This window comes from Sinohyriopsis cumingii, chromosome 12, assembly GCF_028554795.1.
Source record: "Sinohyriopsis cumingii isolate HCF-2022 chromosome 12, ASM2855479v2, whole genome shotgun sequence".
Classification (NCBI taxonomy): Eukaryota; Metazoa; Mollusca; class Bivalvia; order Unionida; family Unionidae; genus Sinohyriopsis; species Sinohyriopsis cumingii.
The window spans coordinates 64,180,290-64,199,733 of record NC_142972.1 but is presented as its reverse complement, the minus strand read 5'-3'; the positions used below and the strand labels follow the sequence as shown (position 1 = coordinate 64,199,733).

Below are 19,444 nucleotides of genomic sequence, written 5' to 3'. Positions count from 1 at the left end.
TTCTGTGCACTTTTCTCATGTTCTTGGTTGGCAAGGCCACAGGTGGTTGAGTGGTTTAAGGTACTCGTCTTTACAGATCATTGACATCAAAATCTCAGTCCATGTGGCCTTGAAACTCAGATTGGCCAAGGTGGGTATGTGAGGAAGATTATGAGTTGCTTCCTATGGGCTGGTGGTTCTTCCAAAGTTTTCCTGGATTCTTTCTCCATCAGATATACTGTCCACCATGTATAGCCTTTCATATGCTGAAAAATGGTGTTAAGACCACAAACAAATTAACCAAACCATCTAGGTTGGTTTATTCAATGGTTGAGTAAATGTCTAGGTTTAATATTTAGCTTAATACATATCAGATATACTAACACCTATTGCATAATAAACAGTTATACCCATACTGCTGAAGTACTACCCGGGTGTTTTAATCCAGATGTGATTGTGTTTCATCATTCTGGAGGAGAAGATATGTGGGGAAAATGATCATTATTTTTGCTTGCATACTATATTTAGATAGGGCCGCTAAGGTCAATGAAAATCAAATATTAGACAGTTACAAAATTATTGAATAGTTACTTTCATAAACATGGAATTAATGCACAAAGCAACTTCATAAATGAAGTTTTGTATAGGGAAATAATCACTTTTAGTAACCATTTTTACAGTAATTGGGTTGCCAATCCTCTTATGGCAACTTCATTTACTGTATTGTCTGCATTGGCAAGTGTCTGCTGATCTTTCATTGTTTTTTTAGTGTTTTTGGATTTGTTATTCAGAAGCAAATTGAAAAAACAAGAGCAATGAAGAAAAATAATTTATGATACTTTGATTGTAGAATTTTATCCATATTTGGGACAGTTGTTTTGGTGGGTGATGAGTGGACATGGTGTCTATAATTTCTCATTTTCAAAGGTTTTAGTACAAATGTTCTGAGTAAATCTCTGGTTTCAAGGTTTTAGAGACAATGAGAAAAAAAAACATTTATGTCTCAAAATACATAGTTATAAAGGTTGATTTTTTACAGTTCTCATTCTTTTTCAGTATCATGGAATCTGATACTTTATTGCTACTCTGTTTGTCAATGCCTCGGTTTGGCTTTCTGTACTTTGCTACACTGCTGGGCCGAGTTGGATATGATTGGTATTATACTTGTGGTTGTGGTTGTGGTAGTCATGTGCAGGAAGGTATTATGTTTTTACCTTATCTCCTAGTGGTCCCTGGCAATGTATCAAAAGATCAAATGTAGTGAATACTTTACAACAGTACCTAAGCTTTTTCAAATATATATTGGTACAACTTTATATGCAACCATAGCAGGATTTCTGGGGGAAGTCTTTTGAGTGGTGTCAGTGGGGAAGTAGATCGTCTAAAATGGTACTGTGTGAAATTAGGAAACAAGTGAAAAGTATGGGGATTTGTTGTAGTTTTTTAAGAGCAGAGGAAACTATTTAATGAATAAATGGCAGTTATAGATAGCAATGTCTGTATTGTGATCAGGACCAAAGTACACTGGATAGAACTTGCCCAGTGTATTACTGAGTCCACATTTTTTGAAAATACGACATACAAGTCACCTTTCCAGCATCTGTGGTGGGAGGGACAACAATTTGTCAAGGTTTTGTATTCAAATGTTTCATTTTCATGTATTTCCTGTTAGTAAATGCACAATCTATATCAAATGGAAAATAAATTTATATCTGACATATGTAGCTACTATGTTGTAATGAGAATAAAAACTAAATTTTAAGTGTGTAGATATTGGTGAAATCAAAGGTGAAATTATATACAGAGAAGAATATGTTTTATATGTCAGAATAAGAAATTCCAGTCAATATACAAATATTGACTAAATTTTTCTAACTTTAGTCATTTGACATTGGTAACATGATGAATATAGTTTGCTGGATTATACACAACATATTCATATTAAGAGCTGATGAATTTTCTTTAATTTTCTAGCACTTACCTGAGGGCAGTGAGAGAGGTTACCAAGCACTGTACACAGTTAATCAAATGATCAACGCCATAAATTTTGAGGATCGAATTACCTTTGAAAAGTATGTTTCTTGTATTTTTTATTGTTTATATATGTGCGACTGTTGGTGTAAGAACTTGCTTTGAATTGTATAGACCCATATCTGCTGTCCATGTTATACTGGTAGCTCAGATGCAGTTAATTGCACCTGATTTGGGAATCAGTTTCAATGTACAGATTGCTGATCATTTCTTTAGAAATGATAAATTATCAGTTTAAATTGCTTTTTATTTTTCATGGAAGATCTGATATTTGCATATATGGAAAAAATTCTTTGGGTCCCATAATTCAGAATTATTACAGTCACTTGGTTATTTCACAACAACTCTAGACCTCATACAGTAATGATTGTACAGTGTCTATTACAAGTGATGTTCTAACAATTTAAAAATGGAGAATTGTGCAAAAAAGCTGAAGGAGATAAAATCTTGCAAATAAATGTGAAAATGAAGTAGTACAAGATAAAATGTTACAGTAAAACAAAATATATGTGGTCAAAGTTTGTTTGATAAACTGCACTCCCTCAAAATGTTGAAGATTAGTTTATATACAGGTGAATGCATTATGTGTGTTTTGTTATGATTGCTGTAGGGGCCGCGAGTGGCCGAGTGGTCTAAAGCACTCACCGTTACGGATCACTGCCATCTCACCTCTGTCTGTGTGAGTTCGAGTCTCAGGTTTGGCTAACGTTGGTACATGAGAAAGCCTGCCAGTAGCTTCTTGTGGGTCGGTGGTTCTTCCAGGGGTTTTCCAAGATTCTTCCTCCACCAATTATACTGGCCGCCATGTATAGCCTATCTTGTGCTGAAAAATGGCATTAAACTCTATAAAAACAACACAAAAAAACAATTGCTGTAGCCTGACTTGTTTCAGATCTATTGGCTTTTTCATTGTAGCTGGCTCAGTTTCTGGTTCATGATGACAGTATGTAATATTTTATAAACATTTCAGTATAGAATAGAATAAGATAAGAAAGAAAGTTGTTCCATTGAACAGAAGAGCTCTGAAAATATTAAATCAGATTACCTTGTAATAAAAAATCCTAGTCTTTCTGTATAAGCTAAAGAAAATTTTAATTCCAAATTTTTTGATGGTCGTTTACAGTAATTAAGGTACGGGTGGGTGTAGCAAAATATTTTATAAGGGTAATCAAAGTGTAAATTTGACCTAATGATTGCAAAGTAAATAAATTCTGAAGGACTTTGATAAATACCAAATCATGGTCAATTCTTCAAGCAAATACCAAACCATAGTCAATTCTTGTAGTAAGGAACCAGCCATTGCTAATTAATCCTTGTAGTAGAAGACCAAACCATCATCTATTAATTCTTGTTGTAAGACCAAACCATGTTCAGTTAAGTCTTGTTGTAAGGTCATATTATGGTCAATTAATCCTTGTTGTAAAGACCAAACTGTGGTCAATTAATCCTTGTAGTAAAGACCAAACTGTGGTCAATTAACCCTTGTAGTAAAGACCAAACCATGGTTAATTAGTCCTTGTAGTTCCAATGTTTTCCATTCCCTCATCAAGTGTTTGTGTGTGTGTGATTTGGATTTTTAATGTAGCTTTTAAAAAAATGTCATATCGCTATGATGTCTGCAGTGTGGCAGTTTGTAGTGATGTCTATCACTGGGGCATCATACCTGCCGCAGACTTGTAGCATGATGTCCCACCCAGTCACATTATCCTGACACCAGGCTGACCAATCCTAACACTAACCTCTCAATGCTAAGCACCAAGCGAGGTAGCTGTTAGCACCATTTTTATAAAGCCTTTGGTATGACTCAGCCTGGGTTCAAACGCACAACCTCCCACATATGAGTCTTTGGTGTGACTTGGCTGGGGATCGATCCCATGAACTTCCACATCCAAGGCAGACGCTCTAACCTCTAGGCTACTGGAGTGGTCCCTCATCAGGTCAGTGGAGTCTATTAACAAACTGGATATTAGGCATCATGTGGTTTTCTTTTATTAGTCTCCTTACCTAGCACCCAAATATCTTGCTCCATCTTCAGTGAAGAAGGGTTGTCAGTCCACTTCATTATTCATTGATGCTGAACTAAGTTTTGCAATGAGCCTTTGCAAGCTAAGATGATCTAGCCTATGATGACATAGCCTATGATGATCTAGCCTATGATGATCTAACCTGTGATGACATAGCCTATGATGACATAGCCTATGGTGATCTAGTCTATGATGACATAGCCTATGATGATCTAGCCTATGATGATCTAGCCTATGATGACATAGCCTATGGTGATCTAGTCTATGATGACATAGCCTATGATGATCTAGCCTATGATGACAGTCTATGATGACATAGCCCATGATGATCTAGCCTGTGATGACATAACCTGTGATGACATAGCCTATGATGACATAGCCTATGATGACATAGTCTATAATGACATAGCCTATGATGATCTAGCCTATGATGATCTAGTCTATAATGACATAGCCTATGATGACATAGCCTATGATGATACAGCCTATGATGATCAAGTGTTGAAGAGGATCACAGTGATTTTTTCTTAAGCAAATATACTTTACATGTTTAGCATTCATTCTGCACACAGTTTATGCATTTTGATATTTCAGCACAAAGATCATGTCCATTTTACTGACCTACTACTCCTATGTCACATGACGACATTGAACAAGACCTGATAAAAATACATCATCAAGGCAAAAATGAAGTAATTTATAGATGTAGAGTTGCTTGTAAAGCATGCTTTGTTTGGCACCTTTTGGCATGCCATTGCTATTTGGTGGAAGAATTTTAGACAAGTACATAAGTGTATTTCATAAGAATGGCATCTTCAGCTTGCCCAGTTGCATGGACATACTTTCAGACCTATCCAGTCTCGGTTGTAGCCTAGATTGCTGGTAAAAGGATAAGAGACAGAGTACTGTTTAAAGGCATCCTTCTCAATCTCAATCTGACTTTAGCAGGCCTCTCAATTTGGGAGGCAGGGGTGGGAGGTAGGTTTAGCTATTATTACGAGGTTGATACAAAGTTTGAAAGTGCCTTGGAAACAAATTGAGAACTTATAAATTATACAGATATTTTTGTTCGTTTTAAGGGCACACAAGATAGCACAAGAGTTCTTGTCACAGAAAAATGGAGATAGCCAGCATGTGATTCATGCCATGGGACATTGTCATATTGATACAGGTAAGTACACATTTCTACAGCATGTGATTTATGCCATGGTACATTGTCATAGTGATACAGGTAAATACACATTTCTACAGCATGTGATTAATGCCATGGGACATTGGCATAGTGATACAGGTAAATACACATTTCTCCAGCATGTGATTCATGCCACGGGTCATTGCCATAGAGATTAAGGTAAACACACATTTCTACAGCATGTGATTCATGCCATGGGACATTGTCATATTAATACAGGTAAATACGCAGTCCTCAAGCATGTGATTCATGCCATGAGACTTTGTCATATTAATATACATGAATATATTGCCCTCTTAAAGTTCCTTCACACAGTACCTTCTCTCCTTTGAATATATGTCCGATCAAATTAACATTAGAAAAATAAGCCTGCTACCTCTCAAATCCAGCCCCACTTAGAGACAAAAAATGTTTTTTTTCTTCTGACTAGATCATATAAACCAATGACAGTAATTTTTGCCTATTACTTCCACTTGCCACCACTAGGTATTGAAAGTTTTTAGGCTGTGCTTCCATACACATTATCATATGAATAAGCCTTCCATTATTCCAAGTCTTTTTGTGTGAAATGCAACCCATCCAGTCTAAAGTTTGGAATTGTTTTACTAATATTGATTTGTGAACATTTGGTATACATTTTATTAAAAAATTTGGTTGACATTTTGTGAAATGTATAATTTTCTTGAACTTGAACAAAATGTAGCTAAATCTGCAGCACATCCTGGCTTTAAGAATGACTATTTAGCTCGCCATTGCTGTTTAGGGGAACAATTGAAGAAGTTCAGAGGCAGGCAGCTTTCTAAGTGCTGCTCCAGCCATGTCCTCATTTAGGGCCCTGCCACCCTGCCACAATGTAGGAAATATAGGTGAGTCAGGCAAAGGGATCTTTTACACCCCAAGTTTCATTCAATAGATCTGATCCCACTGGGTCATCTTTATATGTGCCTGTGACAAGTGACTTTGTTAGCTCAATGGCTCCATCTTCCAGTCCACTCCACCAAAATGACACTCTTGTGACAAAGATACATTCATTGCTGTTTCAGTGTTGCAAACATGGTTGACTTACAAGAGGAATTCCACTGGAGAAACTGCAAGTGGAAATGACAATAGTACATATGCCTGTACATTTGGTTGGAGAACACACCTGGTGACAGGCAAATGGGAATCAGGAATGACATTTTCACATCAACTTTCTAGAAATGAAAATAATTAAAAATGCCTTTTGGCTCTGAAAGGACCAGCAGTTTGGTAAGCCATATAACTCTAATCCTACAACTCTGTATGGTGACTTACCTCCTCAAACGTGGAAGCACCATATCATCTGACTGTACATTCTAGTTTGGGAGCATCTTCATTGGTGTTACCAATTCATGTGCAAATCAGATACATTCCAGGCCAACTCTGTGTTCAGTCCAGACTGGGTCAGGTTATTCATATGTATTAGTCACTTCAGTCATTGATTTTTCGTCAGATTTGTGTGATTTGGGGGTATCCAATGATTGACCTGTTTGCAACAAGGTGTAACCGCAAGTTGACCACCATTGTCTCACTGGACATGGATCCAGATGCTTAAGCAGTGGCAGTGCTGTCAATCAGTCGTAACGTTTTATGTGCCTTTCCTTCCCCCTCCCCAAGTCATAAGATCGAAATCAAAACAGAAAATATGAGGTCAGAATTGCAAGATAATTTTGATATCCTGATTCTAGCAATAGACCTACCCATGAAGATTACAGCTGAACCAAATCATCTTGAACAATCAAGGTCACAAGCATTTCACCCCGGCCTGGACAATCTTTTTTGTTTGGCTTTGTCAGGACAGCCTTACAAGAAGAAAAATTATATAAGACCCTCAACCCAGTGGTTGGTTTTTAGGGACTGGTGTACAATCAGTATCATCCATTTGAGTGCCTTGATCCTTAACAAGCAAACATTTTTTTCTGGCTGGTTAAGAAAAAAAAACAGCACCAATTACCATCAAAAGTTGCTGCTCAAAGATATCTGACACATTCAGGTTACATTGTCATGATAAAGATTTTTATTTGAATAAACCAAAATCAGTGACCCTGTTTCTAAAACAGAATCTGTCCTGACTCCTAACATGGCTCAACTCATTGATGTTCAAGCCATTAGTGGTGATCTCGCTGTAGCTGTTGTACAAAACTTGTTTCCTGATGGCTGTAACATTGGCTTGCAGGGTGAATGAGTTACATGCTATTTCAGCCAACCCAAACAATCTTCAATTATCCTCATGACACAGCCAGTTACCATCAGTGAGCAGACTCGTCATGTGCTCCCTGTCATCTTATGATAGGTTGATAGCTTCTGCCATGCAATACCCTCTGTGCCCTTGAACATTGCTGGAAGTACAAAGAGACGAGACATAGCAACCACAAACGACCCTTTCTATCCATGAAGATGGGAAATTGGGATATCATTTGTCAAGCCCTGTCTTTTTGATGTAGGTGGGTTATGCGCTTGTCATATTCTGTTGTCTCAGCAGATCAAGGTCACCTCATAATGATTTGAGCTCATGAAATTACAGCAATTTCAATTAGTCTATAATTCACTGCAGTGTTTTGATTTGAAATATCATCAAAACTGTTGGTTATCATACAGAGTCATCCTTCTGAAACTTTTATCTCAGAGATTAAGCTTCAGCGAGAAAAAAATCTGAAACTGGTGGATTGTATAGCTGCAACCCAGAAAGCCACCAGACCTAATTAAACCAACACAGCCTCATAGATTCACCGGATTTGCCAGTTCATTTTTGACAGCAAGAAGACCTCCGCAATCATTTTCCTAACCTGATATAGTGGTTATGATCATGTGACCATAGAGTGTGTTGCAGGAAATTAGGTTATTGTTTACATTGGGAATCCAATCATTCTTCACTAGAACTTCATCTGAGGTAACAGGTAGGATGCTCAGCATTACCTTCATCTAATACCTATTCTCCTACAGTTATTATGATCAGCCAATGTAATAAAGGAGAAAGCAAATTTTGTTATAAATTATTTCTCTGAAAATACTTACCCAGTCACATTACTTGAAGACCATCCCATCCAACATGCTATGTGAGCGTTCTAAGCTTAAAACTGGCAACAACTAAAGGTACGAGAGGAAGAGTTATTGCCCTTTAGATATGATAGAGACAGAAAAGACAAAATTTTGTCCTTTGGTAGAGTTGAATTTATGAGGTTGCAGGCTTACATTCCTAATGTTAATATGCTCAGGTAAGTATTCTCAGAGAAACAATTTGCTATAAAAATTGCATTCCCATATATTCTGTTAAATAATATCAAGTATTTTTAAATGAAATTAAGAAATTAATGCCAGAGCCATTTTGACAAATTATGATGCAGGACTGTTTAAGCACATTGTATAAAGAAGTCATCTTTGACACAGCTTATAGAATTTTAAAGTGAACATTTTCAGGAATAATTTAGTGTTTACAAACTTAAGTATATCCATATTTGTAAAATCATGCCTACATCCTAGCTTGAAATGACTTGGCCACTAATTATCCAGTTTGTCATAGCAGGAACACTGGGTGAGATTAGACATAAAATTATGTGAGCAAATCCTCTGACTCATATTAAGTAAGGAAAAAGATTTGTGTGCATTTTTAATAATTACAGTAAAGGGCTAATGAAAGAAAAGAATAAAGTCAGCAAAAAGTGTACAAGACCATGGGTGATCTTTGACCAGTAGTAACTGGCCATGCACAGTCAAATTTTTTGTTTTTTTTAAAACAGATGTGATGTTGATAACTGTATCATACTGAAAACAGTTTTGCATTGACAAACCCATTTCTTTTTGCATTTAATTAGGGAACTTGATTTTTTTTCCAGCTTTGCAAATTTGTTAATTACTCAATTCAACTTTTACTTTTTGGACAATTAATGAAATGGTAAAAAGAATACCTGCTATTCTTTGAAGTGACCCCGACTTGGGGAGGGGTATCTAACTGAGTAATTTTACCTAAGGGCTGTTCTAGTAAAATATACTTGGGACACAGGGAAGGCACTTTACATGCAATTTAAAATTTTGTATTGTTTTTATAGAGACTCTGTAATCTGAATGCCCTGGCATAAGTTTTAAAAAGTGCCTTCCCTGGGTACCATGCATGTTTAAATGGAATAGGTTCAATGTACTTCATTTCTGTTTCATTTGCATTTGTTTATATGCTGTATTCTGTTTGCATCCCTTTCACATTGGCATTGCATCTTGCATTTGTTTATATGCTGTATTCTGTTTGCATCCCTTTCACATTGGCATTGCATCTTGCATTTGATTATATGCTATATTCTGTTTGTATCCCGTTCACATTGGCATTGCATCTTGCATTTGTTTATATGCTGTATTCTGTTTGCATCCCTTTCACATTGGCATTGCATCGTGCATTTGTTTATATGCTGTATTCTGTTTGCATCCCTTTCATATTGGCATTGCATCTATCATCATATCATTTGACCTCCATGGTCTCTGAGATTTATTTTGATTTTAATTTATCACTTCCTTTTATCATTTTGTTTTGCTTTTTGGGGCAAAATTTAAATTACATTTGCCAGAATAGGGTTTTCCACTTTCAGAATGTTAAATGAAGATATATGTCATGTTTCATAGTTTGTTTTTTAAATATGTGCTTTGGTGAAATACCAAATACATAAAACTCATAAGGCAACATTGGATTTAAAATTAAATGCTAAGATGACTGCAGCAAATGCACATATATTGTTACAAAGTATTAGTCAGTCACCCAATTTTTTTACTTATTTTGGCTTTTTTAAAATAAAGATTGCACAATCACAGGTTATGCCATTGTCACATCAATGACAGTTGTTTGTATGTTTGCCTCAACATTATAACGGGAGAAATGTTGTCTGTCAGTGTAAACAATTTGATCCTGAATTATGTGCTTTTGGCTGGAAATTTATTGGTTGACTGAAAATAATTGATGTTCAAATCCATGAAATGCATTCATCTTACATTTTATTTTCAGTTATCGTTCTTTGCTTTCTCTTTGCACTTTTCATTTAATTTATGATGAATTCATCAGGTTGTGTTCATTCTGAATTTGAATTTAGTTATATATATATATTATTTATACAGTCACATGATTCCAGGTTTATTTGAAAGTTTTTAATTCTGTTTATAATAGTATATTGTCATTAGGTTCAAAAATTGGATAAGGAGATGTGTGCAGATTTTACTAACCTTCATGAACACTGTTGATGTGTTTGTATAAATTTACATATATCTAGCGAATCATGTAGTGATAAGTTATTGTCTGAAAAATGAGTCATTTATTCTCTTTTTATGCAGTTGCTTTATGGCTGTTTCAGTTTGATGACAGTCCTGAAGGTATTTCTTTATGACTATTTAAGAAGATGGCTGCCATTGTTTTTTGTATGTTTTGACAGCATGGCTTTGGCCCTATGCAGAGACCATTAGGAAATGTGCTAGAAGTTGGAGTAGCTCAATTAGACTGATGGAGAAATACATAGATTTTGCCTTCACCTGTTCTCAGGTAAGAGCTATATTTTCTTTATTTTTTTAAAAGTTCATTATTTATAACCAAGGACAAGTTCAGACCTAGAAATAGAGATTTTTTAAAATAAAATCTGAATTTTACTTGTACTTCATTTGCTTTTTAGAGAAACTATGGAACATTTGTTGTGGTAAGATATGCAACCAACAACACTTACTGCAACAGAAATGATCCTACTGATCAGATTTCTTGGTGAGTTTAAGGAGCATGCTCACAAGCACATTCTTCTGTCTTTATTCAGATGATGAATAGTTAAGACCCAGCCTTCTACGCATTAACAGAAATAGTCTTCTTTAATTGGCCTAGACCTGCTTCATCAGGGTCCTTTTCCAGAATTCCCACATTCATTGATTTCTTTAAATAAGAATACCAACATATTTTAAAATAGCTTCTGTAGTCTGGTTGAGTTGCTGATTTGCTTCAGTGCTTTGAAAGGCAGCTTGATGACCTATCAACAAGCCCTTTGGTTATCCATGGAATGATGGCATCTATCAAATTTCAGGTTGGCGTTTTTAGAAGACACACATGCCAGTCTGTTAGATTGAAGCCCTGGCTGTTGACAAAGACAGTGAGAGCCTGGAAATATCAAACCTTATTCTCTCTGCATTGACATGAAACAACTAGCTTGCATCATGCTTTACATTGTCTTGGGGGCAGTATTTTACTTACCTGATCATAGCCTAGATCCCTTCCTCCATGTGTTGGTGTTTCTTGCCAGGGTTTTCCTTGGTTCTTTGTTCACTAGTTATACTGTCATGTATTGCCTGTTGTGTAATGAACATGGTGTTAAACCCTTAAGAACTAGAAAAAGACCCCTTCCTCATCGTAGTGTCATATCACACATGTTTGATATTTTCAATAGGGGAGCTCAAAACTAACTTTCTAATGCTGTAGCTATGTGCATTGAAGCTGTAATTCACAGAAAGAGATCTCCATTCTTATCAGTGTCCATTTCGCTAAAAACCATCCAAGTCTGTCCCTCAGATTATATGCTTTATCTTCTAACCTATCATTCCATGGCCAGAAAGAGGACAGAAAATGGGGTACCAGACAAGAGAACCTCCTGTTGGACCATTGACCCAGGGCACAAAATGGGGAGAGAACATGCAGTTTTGACAGTTTATGTTCATGGCAGCCTTCTAGCAAACACATAGCACCATAATTACTGTTTTTCTGATGCAGTGGTGCAGGTAAATTGTCAGAATCATTGAAGATACTGGCCTTGTTGGTTCACCTCATCTTCACGCAGTTCTGCCATGATGGCTAGATTTCTATCATGACAGCCTATGCTTTCATCACCAAGAACAGGCTCCCACCCATTGGGACACAGACTCTGATGGTGATTGTCACTGGTCACTCATCCCAGGGGCATCTTAACTTTACTTGATGTGATCTAGGCTAATCAGGAGAAAATGTCATTCAATCCTTCCAATTAATGAAGGAATGGATGATATTTCTGACCAGGTTATTTTATCTTGGATGTGACCAGTTATCTGCTTAGCCAGCTAGGAACTGACCCAGGTATAGTTGAATTTGTGTACATATTGGCTTATGAAGTTACATTGGTTGCCCTTAGAATATCAGTCTGTCACAACTCTTCTATAACTTACATCATCCAAAGCATTTAATGCTGGTCAGAGGTGGCATTCTCAAGTTTTACCTGAGAGGCAATTTCCTAAATAGCTGCTTGGCCTGGTGGAACCTATACGAAGGGCACAAGAGGTTATCTTCCCATTAATTTGGTAACATAATGAAACAGGGTATTCCACTTCCTGTGAATTTGTGGCTGAGAATATGTTTTCTCTAAACTGCATCCTTGCATAAACCATGTGCTCTTTCTAGCTTGTATCTCACATGAAACTCAAAGCTGCTTCAGTATGTTGCATACATTATGAGACTGGAGGTCCTGCCAACTTCAGAGAAAGATGTGACTCCCTGCTTCTTGTACCTGTTTTAAAACATTATGATTAGGTAGCACATTTTAAGAATGAACCAATTTCATGAGGAAAATATATTTCTTTGATTATTCTGTAAATACCCAGTCATAATATTGCCACATATTCAAAAGTCTTCTCAGCACCTGCATGATAGGAAGAACATGTACACCTGACACAATAGTAACCAACACTTGAAAGGATTTGGCACCAATACTTCTGTCCAAGGGGAGATTACTCTAGAATGAAATCTACCTTGACAAGCAAACTTTAAGTACTTAAGTTACTGTAATGCCCTGTATAGATGCCTGTTTTTGTATTTGGTAACCGGCACATTTGAATATTTTTTAAACCATGGATTCAAATGGATATTTTACATAATAGTCAGAAAGATGAAAAAATATTTTAAATCACCATTTAAGCACACAACATTCCACTTAACCTAGAAAACATATAACAACTATTTATATCCTGCACATACATATAGATTTAAAACAATGGAAGCCACATCAATCATTATGATTTTAATGATGGAAAGGACAAAGTCTAGCCTATGGACTGTTCCAATAAAATATACTTGGTACCCAGGGAAGGCACATTTAATATGGGGTAGTCACCCATGGATGCAAGTTAGAACTTTGTATCAATTTCATATGAACTCTCTGAGTAAACAGAGTATCCTGACATATTTTTAGAAACATACCTTCACTGGGTACCATGTATATTTAAATGGAACAGCCCTAAGATGACTGTCTTGAAGTTGAATATTTATAGCCTTGTTAAAGACACACATGCAGTATGAGTGCTTAAAACTGGATTACCATCCACCAAGTATTATTTTAGTTTCACTGTTACCATCTCATTCAGTAAGCAGGGTAATCATGGGATTTCAGGCAATGGATAATTACATCTACCTGTGATTTATATGCTCTTAATTTAGTATAAATAGATGATGAAATGGTTTATGACTTCATTATTGGTTTATTAATGTCTGAAAAATCTGCTATCCTTATATATTAGAGCTTCATCTGCATCTCTATATGATATTTTTATTATTTTCGCATTATGTCAAACATTTCCTACTTGTATTGTTTCATTTCCATGAACAGGCTCAGCAGTATGAGTGGGTGAAACAGCACTACCCAAGCTTGTTCGAGGAGATTAAGAAGTTTGTAAAGAGGGGACAATTTATACCTGTTGGAGCAACATGGGTGGAAATGGTAAGGTTCCAAACAAAATAAAGTATTGTATAATTTGTATGCCATTATTGTTGAGCCAACTTAAGTCAGAAGTGAGAGAAAGCAGTCAGTTTTTAAAGGTGTTGGCAGGAAGAAAATGTTTTTCTACATTTGTTGTTGTTTTTGGGGGTTTAACACCATTTTCAACACATGATAGGCTGTATAACTGTTGGAGGAAGAACCTGAAAAAACCCTGGTAAGAACCACTGACCTAAGTGAAGCTACTGGCAGGCTTTCTCACATGCCCCCACATTGGCTGAGCTCGAGAACCAGATCCATGCGGATGGAGCTGAGATGTCAGTTTTTAGTAAAGGCAAGCACTTTAGATGACTTTCCACACGGGGCCACATTTTTCTACAGTAAGTTCAAGGATGCAGTCTGTGACCATATGTCAAGGTCATTTAGATGCATTGGTCAATAATCATCACTGTCAGCTCTAACTAGCAAGCAGACTAACATATTTTGGGTGTTTTTATAGTGCACTGTTCATGATGCTCTTGACCGCTCTGGTGACCTAGTAGTTAGAGCGTCCGCCTCGGATATGGGATGTCACGGGTTTGAACCCTGGCTGAGTCATACCAGTGACTCAGAAAAATGGTACTAACGGCTGCCTTGCTAGCACTCAGCATTAAGGGGTTAGTGTTAGGACTGGTCGGCCTTGTGTCAGGATAATGTGACTGGGTGGGACATCATGCTACATGTCTGCGGCATGATGCCCCAGTGCTAGACATCACTATAAACTGCCACACTGCAGACATTGTAGCAATATGACTGAAATATTGTTAAAGCTACATTAAAAAAATCCAAATTGCACACACACATAATTTCTAAATATAAACCTGCTTTATCCATTAAAGAATTTTTTTTGGTTCATCACTCAGTTAGTACTGAGCAGAAACAACAAAGTATGTTGCAAGTTAAGAGTATATTGGCAGCTTCTGTGCTTTTATTGCTGAACATAAAGAGTGTTTTGAAATTGTACAAAACAGATATTGATACACATCAAAGTTATGCTTAAACCTTTACTGCACAATGTTGCCTGCCAGTATCACTCCCTTTAATGCACAATGATGCCCATCAGTGTCACTCCCTTTACTGCACAATGTTGCCTGCCAGTATCACTCCCTTTAATGCACAATGATGCCCATCAGTGTCACTCCCTTTACTGCACAATGATTCCTGTCAGTGTCACTCCCTTTAATACACAGTGATGCCTGTCAGTGTCACCACCTTTAATGCACAATGATGCCTGTCAGTGTCACCCCCTTTACTGCACAATGATGCCTGTCAGTGTCACCCCCTTTAATGCACAATGATTCCTGTCAGTGTCACTTCTTTAATGCACAATGATGTCTGTCAGTGTCACCCACTTTTATGCACAATGATTCCTGTCAGTGTCATCCCCTTTAATGCACAATGATGCCTGTCAGTGTCACCCACTTTAATGCACAATGATGCCTGTCAGTGTCACCCCCTTTACTGCACAATGATGCCTGTCAGTGTCACTCCCTTTAATGCACAGTGATGCCTGTCAGTGTCACCACCTTTAATGCACAATGATGCCTGTCAGTGTCACCCCCTTTACTGCACAATGATGCCTGTCAGTGTCACCCACTTTAATGCACAATGATGCCTGTCAGTGTCACCCCCTTTAATGCACAATGATGTCTGTCAGTGTCACCCACTTTTATGCACAATGATTCCTGTCAGTGTCATCCCCTTTAATGGACAATGATGCCTGTCAGTGTCACCCCCTTTACTGCACAATGATGCCTGTCAGTGTCACTCCCTTTAATGCACAGTGATGCCTGTCAGTGTCACCACCTTTAATGCACAATGATGCCTGTCAGTGTCACCCCCTTTACTGCACAATGATGCCTGTCAGTGTCACCCCTTTTAATGCACAATGATGTCTGTCAGTGTCACCCACTTTTATGCACAATGATTCCTGTCAGTGTCATCCCCTTTAATGCACAATGATGCCTGTCAGTGTCACCCACTTTAATGCACAATGATGCCTGTCAGTGTCACCCCCTTTACTGCACAATGATGCCTGTCAGTGTCACCCCCTTTAATGCACAATGATGCCTGTCAGTGTCACCCCATTTAATGCACATTGATGCTTGTATGTGTCACCCCCTTGACTGCACAATGATGCCTGTCAGTTTCACCCTCTTTAATGCACAATGATGCCTGTCAGTGTCACTACCTTTAGTGCACAGTGATGCCTGTCAGTGTCACCCCCTTTAATGCACAATGATGCTTGTCAGTGTCACCCCGTTAATGCACAATGATGCCTGTCAATGTCACCCCCTTTACTGCACAATGATGCCTGTCAGTGTCACCTACTTTACTGCACAATGATGCCTGTCAGTGTCACCCCCTTTACTGCACAATGATGCCTGTCAGTGTCACCCCATTTAATGCACATTGATGCTTGTAAGTGTCATCCCCTTAACTGCACAATGATGCCTGTCAGTGTCACTCCCATTAGTGCACAGTGATGCCTGTCAGTGTCACCCCCTTTAATGCACAATGATGCCTGTCAGTGTCACCCCCTTTAATGCACAATGATGCCTGTCAATGTCACTCTCTTTAATTCACAATGATGCCTGTCAGTGTCACCCCCTTTAATGCACAATGATGCCTGTCAGTGTCACCCCCTTTAATGCACAATGATGCTTGTCACTGTCTCCCCCTTTACTGCACAATGATGCCTGTCACTGTCACCCCCTTTACTGCACAATTATGCCTGTAAGTGTCACCCCTTTTAATGCACAATGATACCTGTCAGTGTCACTCCCTTTAATGCACAATGATGCCTATCAGTGTCACTCCCTTTGCTGCACAATGATGCCTGTCAGTGTCACCCTCTTTACTGCACAATGATGCCTGTCAGTGTCACTCCATTTAATGCACAATGATGCCTGTCAGTGTCACCCCCTTTAACGCACAATGATGCCCTTCAGTGTCACCCCCTTTACTGTACAATGATGCCTTTCAGTTTCACCCCCTTTAATGCACAATGAAGCCTGTCAGTGTCACCCCCTTTACTGCACTATGATGCCTGTCAGTGTCAACATGCTTTAATGCACAATGATGCTTGTCAGTGTCACCCTCTCAACTGCACACTGATGCCTGTCAGTATCACCCCCTTTACTGCATAATGATGCCTGTCAGTGTCACTCCCTTTAATGCACAGTGATGCCTGTCAGTGTCACCCCCTTTACTGCACAATGATGCCTTTCAGTGTCACCCCCTTTACTGTACAATGATGCCTTTCAGTTTCACCCCCTTTAATGCACAATGATGCCTGCCAGTGTCACCTCCTTTACTGCACAATGATGCCTGTCAGTGTCACCCCCTTTAATGCACAATGATGCTTGTCAGTGTCACCCCTTAACTGCACAATGATGCCTGTCAGTGTCACCCACTTTAATGCACAATGATGCCTGTCAGTGTCACTCCCTTTAATGCACAGTGATGCCTGCCAGTGTCACCCCCTTTAACGCACAATGATGCCCTTCAGTGTCACCCCCTTTACTGTACAGTGATGCCTTTCAGTTTCACCCCCTTTAATACACAATGGTGACTTTCAGTGTCACCCACTTTAATGCACAATAATGCCTTTCAGTTTCACCCCCTTTAATGCACAATGATGCATTCTGATGCTTTTCATAACAAATCAGTATGCCCAAAATAGTTTTTGCATTCATAGGTATCACTTTCATGACCATAAAAAAATGAATCTTTAAATATGAAGTAAACTACTAGTTTCATCGCAGGGTTAAGCAGCTTCACAGTTCAGTCTACACTCATTCTGTGTATCTGCATGTCCACCATTTATTGTGATTTGAAGTTTTTGAAAAGTTTATTATTACAGTTGAAAGAATTTTGAAAATTTAGATAATAATAATACACTATTCTTTCAGTCAGTTTAATTAACTGAAATACATGCATTGATTATCTCTTTTTGAAGATAAAGAGATTATCAATGCATGTATTTCAGTTGGTTGAGTAACTTGACAGGTTTGAAAAAATTAAATATATTCTTTGGGCAATGGTAGATTTTAAAACTTAAGAAAAGATTTACAAATAGAGCATAAAATAGGGAGCATTTTGTGTTAGACCAAAATGTTTGAGGCTAAAATTCACCCTTTAACTGAATGATCATTGTTAAAACAAATGCATTAATTCTTGCACAGATGTAATAAAATTAGATGAAACGTCATGTTGACTTTTTTTAACCTATTTTGGGGCAGATGCATACCTTCTCCTTCCAGGTGTTGATCTAGTGATGTTAATCTTAAAGAATGAATTTGTCTCTGGCAAAGTTTCAAACACCTTTGTTTCTCGCATTACTCAGAATTCATTTTGTTTCAGTTCTGTCATCTTAGTGCAATAATGTTACATACAAAGTTAAGGTTTCACACATTTTTACGCAGTAATCGGGTTTATATTCTTAAAAAGTTGTTATTATTTAAGCCTTTTCATTTTTCTAATGTATGATCTGCCATTTTGTCAGTAAAAGAGCACATAATTAGCTGACAAATGTAATCTCTCTTTTTTTCATAGGATGGAAACATACCTAGTGGAGAGGCCTTTATTAGGCAGTTTTTGTTTGGGCAGAGATTCTTCCAACAGGAGTTTGGAGTAACATGCAAGGAGGTAAGCTTTGTTACTACTGTTTGCCTGTTAGTTCTCATTTGATTTAGTTTCCTTGATGACGTGCACATTATGAAAATAAACTCAGCTACCTCCCAAATCCAGCCCTGTCCTTTCCGTCTATATTCTGTTATGTATTTCTATATTATGTGTATTATTATATAGTAAGTTAATTACATTTTTAAAACTAATAACCTATGATCATTGGTTACACTTTAAAGATGAGTCATGTATCAAGTGCATTGATTCATTAATAAATTTCCAGGGTTGAGTTGTACTATTAGTACCAGTAAACATCATGTGACCTGAATTCCAGGGAGAGACCAAGCTGACCTTTTTCTTGATTAGCTAGTGTAACCCACAAGGCCCTGCTTACTGCATACATTTTATGCCCAGTTGTGACATTGGGAAGTTATCTTGCTTTACTTGTATCTATCCATATATTTATTTCTGCAGTTGACCAATGTGGTTGATTTCATTAAAACTCAAAGGTAAAAGACAAAATGGGACCTTCAAAAACGACTTTCTTGCACTTGACTTTAGTCATTTGACTGTGATGATTAACTGAGATTTTCTTTCACTATTTATCTGTGTATTAGTAAGCAGTGTCACTTAGTAGATTGTAATACAGCGTATAAGTAAAATGTGATCAATCTGAACATGGTTGTACCAGAGAATAAGAAGGCAGTGTAAATTATTTTTCCATGGAGAAAAAAAGCCTCAGTACCCCTAGAATTAACGTTATAAAGAAAGATTTTGGGACTTGACCAGTATTCTTCAAATCAGAGCAATTGTTGTTTGCCTGGTCTTTTAACTAAAAACTGTAACAA

At 37.5% G+C, this 19,444-nt stretch overlaps 1 protein-coding gene across 2 annotated transcripts in view; it reads left to right on the top strand.

The window, feature by feature from the left end:
- The window catches only part of LOC149786596 (alpha-mannosidase 2C1-like), a 99,330-nt gene that overhangs the window by 17,555 nt on the left and 62,331 nt on the right, over nt 1–19,444 (top strand). For both annotated transcript variants that reach the window (XM_089977098.1, XM_089977097.1), the window contains exons 7-11: nt 1,954–2,051; nt 5,114–5,205; nt 10,650–10,756; nt 13,821–13,931; nt 18,525–18,617. In XM_089977098.1, the coding sequence (XP_089833224.1) occupies nt 1,954–2,051; nt 5,114–5,205; nt 10,650–10,756; nt 13,821–13,931; nt 18,525–18,617 (501 nt within the window). The remainder of the gene's footprint in view (nt 1–1,953; nt 2,052–5,113; nt 5,206–10,649; nt 10,757–13,820; nt 13,932–18,524; nt 18,618–19,444) is intronic.